General features: G+C 38.1%; 1 protein-coding gene across 1 annotated transcript; it reads left to right on the forward strand.

Annotated features, from left to right (window-relative positions):
* The first annotated feature begins 3,589 nt into the window (after positions 1-3,589).
* On the forward strand, positions 3,590-4,507 carry LOC144371261 (vomeronasal type-1 receptor 90-like). Its single transcript, XM_078033671.1, has one exon. It carries the CDS (start codon positions 3,590-3,592, stop codon positions 4,505-4,507), a length of 918 nt encoding a protein of 305 aa, XP_077889797.1.
* The last annotated feature ends 1,363 nt before the right edge of the window (positions 4,508-5,870 follow it).

Genomic DNA, 5,870 nt, shown 5'->3' on the forward strand with positions numbered 1-5,870 from the left:
GTACATTTCACAGAGGCTTTTTACCCAGCATAGCACGTGGCTGGTAGTGGTTGTGCCTTCACTGATATGCAAGCGCATTCTCCCTAGTGCTCTGCATAGTTTCCCAGCTAGCACTGTGATGCAAAGTACAGCTTGCTTCTCAATTTCCCCTCAGTCCCAAACTCACATGAAGCAGGACCAGTCCCCCTCCCAGAACTCAATTGTTCATCTTTATTTAACATACAGTAGGAGATGAAAGCAGGGGGAGGTTTAAGTACATGGAAAAGACAAAACAAATTATACTTCTTTGCTGCTGTTATTATTATCATAATTATCATTGTATTATTATTATTATTATTATTATTATTATTATTATTATTATTCTGGTACCAACGTTTAAACCCAGGGTTAGTTAACCACTGAGCCATATCCCTAGTCTTTTTAACATTTTAGTTAGAGACAGAGTCTTGCTATTAGGCTTAGGTCCTCACTAAGTTGCTGAGGATAATCTCAATAATGCAATTCTCTTGCCTCAGTCTCTAAAGCTGTGGGGATTAAAAATGTGCACCACCATACCCAACTAATGTTATTTTTCCTGTGATTTATGTCCCCCTTTGTGGACTGTCCAGTATTTCTTAGGATAGTTTGATTTCTCTTGTTAAAAAAAAATGATTGTTTTTGCTTTGAACAGTATGTTTCCAAGTACCATCACTGTGTTAAGATCCTTAGTTGAGGAGGCCCCTTGAACACACTGCAGGCAGGTAGGAAGTTCTCATCTTGTCCCTGAGGCTCTAGACTCTTCTGTGCTAAGTGGCAGGACTTATGGCTGGGAGAGGACATGCCTGATGATTTATTTTAGTTTGTATTATGAAGGGCTCCTGATCACCAGAATGCTTTATAATATAAAGGAGATATTAATACAGACATAGCTTTATACTTACCTCTAGAATACTTACATATTTTACAATATTTAAGTGAATAAGGTATATGTGTCTGATGCATATGATAAACTAATAAATCAGTATGTGATCTAAACTTTGGACAGAAGCTGGGCACAGTTGTGCATGCCTATAATCCCAAAATAAAAAATGAAATTGTCATTTTACTGTTCACTACATTTCAAAATAACTTTTTTTTTCCTTAATGGTTTATAGAATTTTCTTTTCAGTCAATTACTGCCTGTTCTCACTCATGTAGGGAATGTAAACATGTTGCCCACATAGTACTGCAGCTCAGCAGAATCTGGGAAGGGGCAGGGAAAGGAGGATTCAGAGGAGGGGTGAGGGGTATGTGGACATAGCTGCAGGGCTTCAGTCAGCAGTTCTCATGTCTATAGCTCAATGTGGTCACCAGAGTCTGCATCAGGTGATTACATGTGACCAAATAAGAGTTTTGAGACTCTTCACACTTAGAAATTATACAATGTGAGAAAATCAAAATGTTAATTTCCCCATGTGTTCAGCAAGCAATGTATACAAGTATTGACTTCTAATATGAGACTCCATAAGTCCAGATATTATGTCAGCTAAAGGTTAAATTTTTTAAAAAAAAATCTGCATTTCAATGTTTAAAAAATACCTGTACTTACACACTGAATTCTCTCGTGGTACCCAATGTTCACATATCTTTAACATGTCAGCTTTTCTTGGCACTTTTGGTTTTTGTACCAAGGACTGAACCCAGGGCTCCTTACCATTGAGGTACATCCCTACCCAAATTTTAATTTATTATTTTGAGACAGGGTCTTACTAATTTACTAGCTGGCCTTGAACTTGACAGACTCCTGTCCCTTCCTCCTGAGTAGCTGGAATTTCCTTAGTGCCTTTCACATCCATTGGCTCATGAAGTAATTTAGCCTTTGTTTTCAGGTTTTATTATGTGAAAACACAAATTAAATCTTAATGATTACTTATAGGAGATATTTGAATTTAATTAAATATATTTGTTTCCAGGAAAACATTCTGCCAGAAAATCATTTCAAAATTCTCTAGAATAAGAGCTGGAGATGTATTTCAGCAGTAGAAAATGTATCTAGTATGGAGGCATCATATAATAAACCCAAGTATCAATTTTATATGTGGAACCCTTGAGTCGGGAGAAATGCCATTGCATTCTTGAAAGAAGACGGAAAACTTGAACTCCAAAAAGACATATTTAAAATTTAGGTTGGATACTTACACTGTAATAAATTCCTCAAGTGGAGTGAATATGTATCTATTTTAATTATGGTTCTGTTTATCACAATAATCCCACATATTTAAGGTGGTTTTTTTGTTGTTGTGTGGTTTTGTTTTGTTTGGATTTGATTTGGTACTAGGGCTTGAACTAGGGGACACTGACCAAGCAAGCTCCATCCCCAGCCCTATTTTGTGTTTTATTTATAGGCAGGGTTTCACTAAGTTGCTGAGTGCATCACAATTGCTTAGTCTGGCACTGAATTTGCAATCCTGTAACCTCAGCCTCCCAAACTGCTGGATTACAGGAGTGTGCCACCATGCCTGGCTTCCCATGTTTAAGTAGATAAATATTGAAATGTGTTTCTGCTGGTATTTGATACTGGTCTTGGTTCACATAGGTCAAATTGTGATTTAATAACAAAAATAATTTACATAGGTAGCTGTGAAGGGGAATCAAATCGTCCTAAAATCCACTCAGTTTTCTCTGAACAGAGATTCTCAACACAATGTAATTCAGGTAATTTTTTAGCCTCTCTGAGTTGGTTCTAGAGATGATCAACTATTAAAAGATTTCTATGAGTGAGGATCTGTAGAAGTCTAAAAATTTGAAGAATTCCAAAAAGATCCTTCTGCACAGCAATCCTTCCCTGTATGGAAAACGTGGTCTATCCTGTTTTATGCACAATATCTCGGGTACAGACATGATGAAGTTTTGTTCAGCTTATAGATTAGTCCAGAGCCCAGGTTCATGGGCTTCTCAAAGTTGAATACTTATCCTTTAAGTGGATGATTATATAGGTATATTCAAGCCACCTAACTTTAGAGGTTGCAATACTTAGAATTTTCTCTGTGAATATATGAACAAAATTACATGTGTTCATGAACAAACCAGAATAAAGGTAACAGGAAACTAACATTAATATGCATGGCCTAAGACATTGAGGCTCTTTGCTTAGGAGGGTTTTTTTTTCTAATTAAACCTCTATCATTTCAATTGAACCAAAAGTACATAGTCCTTACTACAGGAAAGACACGTAGTTCACCCTTTTAGTCAGATATCACCAAGAAAAATTCAAGGTTGCATCAGGGAAAAATTTTCTATAACATTGGAGCTTGTGAATGAGAAATATATGACAGATGTGATCATTTTTAATGCACAGGCAATCACTTTGTACTTTGCATAAAATGTAATCCAGCCATGATTGGGAAATGATGGGAAGAGAGAGAGGAAAGAATGGTTTCCAGGGTGAGTCAGCAAAGCTTCAGTTAGAGGGGAAAAGGGTCATTGGGATGGGCCAACATCTTTTCCTCCTGGTACCAGTGTTGGCTGAGAAATATTAAATTTAATATTTGTGATAATGCAATTTCTTACTTTTCTCCTAAGACATGTACTCCATGATTCCTTACCCCCAAAGATGACAAAAAACCACATGATGCATGGTGTTATTAACTTAAGAAGCACCTTTTACTCTGAAGTTGGAATTGGGATTTTGGCCAACATCATCCTCTTTCTGTTCCATGTCATCAAGTTCCTGTGTGACAAGAGGCTCAAAAACACGGACTGGATCATCAGTCTCTTGGCCCTAACCCACCTCCTGATGCTGCTAACCATGGGGTTCATAGCTGCAGACACTTTTACATCTCAGGTGGGGCTTTTGGATGATGTCACATGTAAATCAGTTGCTTACTTGTACAGGTTGATGAGGGGCCTGTCCATTTCTGCCACCTGCCTGCTGAGTGTCCTGCAGGCCATCACCCTCAGCCCCAGAAGCTCCTGCTTGGCAAAGTTCAAGCCTAAGTCCCCACAGGACAGCCTGAAGTCCCTTCTTTTCCTGTGGGTCTTCTATATGTCCTTCAGTGCCCACTTCTCAATCTCTGCTGTTGACAACTCCACTGTGACCTCACAGAGCCTTATATTCCTCAGTGACTCTTGCACTATTTTACCCATGAGCTACTTCCTCAGGCATTTGTTTACCGTCCTGGGTGCATTACGGGATGTCTTCCTTATAGGGCTCATGGCCCTCTCTAGTGGGTACATGGTGACCCTCTTGCACAGGCACAAGAGGCAGTGCCAGCACCTTCACAGCACCAGCCTGTCTCCAAAAGCCTCCCCAGAACAGAGGGCAACCAGGGCCATCCTGCTGCTCATGGAAATTTTTGTGCTCATGTACTGTTTGGACTGCATTGTCTCCTCCTCAAGAACCATGTGGAACAATGACCCTGTGTGCCGTTTTGTCCAGATCATGGTGTCCAATGGCTATGCCACCATCAGTCCTTTGGTTATTATCTTCATTGCAAGACACAACATTACCTGTTTGAAATGTTCGTGGGGGAAGGACAGTCAACATTGAATCATTGCATGATTCGTCAGTTCTCAACCTGAGCCACCACATTGCCGTGCATCAACACATCATGGCATGGTTAGTTTGCTCTCTATGTTGGATCAATGCATAAAGTGGTTTTTAAAAATGATTACATTGAAGCATGAAAGTGAGAAAAAAATGACAGATTATTGTCCATATGGCTCGAACGAAGCTAGTAGCTTTATATTTCTGATTGATGTGTGAAAGGAACCCTAGATAGTAAATATCACTTTTTTCTGAATCAGTGCTTATATTTATATGTATATGAGATATTGCAGCGGTTTTAAAAAAACCAAGAGTCTCAGAAATCTTCTTTATACCTAATAGAGTGTAAACATCCCTTATCCTAAACTGTCATCTCATCTATCCATTGAACTTTTATGAATATAACAACAAAAAAACTGGATATAAGGACAACAACTATTATTTAAACACCATTGCTCAGGATATAATATTTATAATAGTCAATGATAGAGACAGTCTCATATGCCCAAGCATATGAATGTATGAAGATATGGTCTAGATATATCATGGAGTTCCACTCAACAGTAAATAGGAGAAAGATTCTGATGCACAGGAAGCCATAGATGATTCTTGAATTTATTATGTCAAGAGGGTACATGGTGACCCTCTTGCATAGGCATAAGAATCAAAGCTGTATACATCTACACACAGCAGGATGGAATCTTCAGTAGTATAATATGCAAAGATGGAATATTGCATTAAATACTAAACATAGCATTAAATATGAAGGTGATGCTGATATATAAGAAGCCATGGATGAATCTTGAAATCATTCGGTCAAGTGACTGTAACTCACAAAAGAATCAACATTTGTATAAAATATACCTGTAAAAGATAGAAGTTTGGGTCGTATAATTCATAAACACAGAATGTAGTAGTATGGCGTTTTTGTGCAGCTGAGGAAGGTGTGCCCTGAGGAATTTTTATTTAATGAATCCAGAGATATTTTAGGAATAAGAAAAACTGGGGAGATGGTAGAGAGAATCCATGCACCCACACCTGAATTTGATTAAGGACACTGACAAGTATTCTTAATAATGGTAAATAATAAATATCATCTTTTGTGTACTTAAATAATAATAAAATGTGTCAACTACCTAATAATCAGGGGTGAAGAAAACTTTCTCTGAAATTATAAAGAAAATTGCAAGTAGCCCAGGATGGTGGTGCCCACCTAGAATTCCCAACATCTCGGAATCTCAGGCATCAAAACATGTGGAGTAAGGAATGGGCTAATTTGAACTTTGGATCAAAGTGACAGAATGTGACATGGTCCATATGATTAGGACATACATTATTTTTCTCAAGCTCCTGTTTGGCAAAGTTC

This window comes from Ictidomys tridecemlineatus, chromosome 16 (genome assembly GCF_052094955.1).
Source record: "Ictidomys tridecemlineatus isolate mIctTri1 chromosome 16, mIctTri1.hap1, whole genome shotgun sequence".
Classification (NCBI taxonomy): Eukaryota; Metazoa; Chordata; class Mammalia; order Rodentia; family Sciuridae; genus Ictidomys; species Ictidomys tridecemlineatus.

Excerpts from the sequence above, each read along its gene's own strand:
- LOC144371261 (XM_078033671.1), top strand. The coding sequence starts at position 3,590 with ATGCATGGTGTTATTAACTTAAGAAGCACCTTTTACTCTGAAGTTGGA.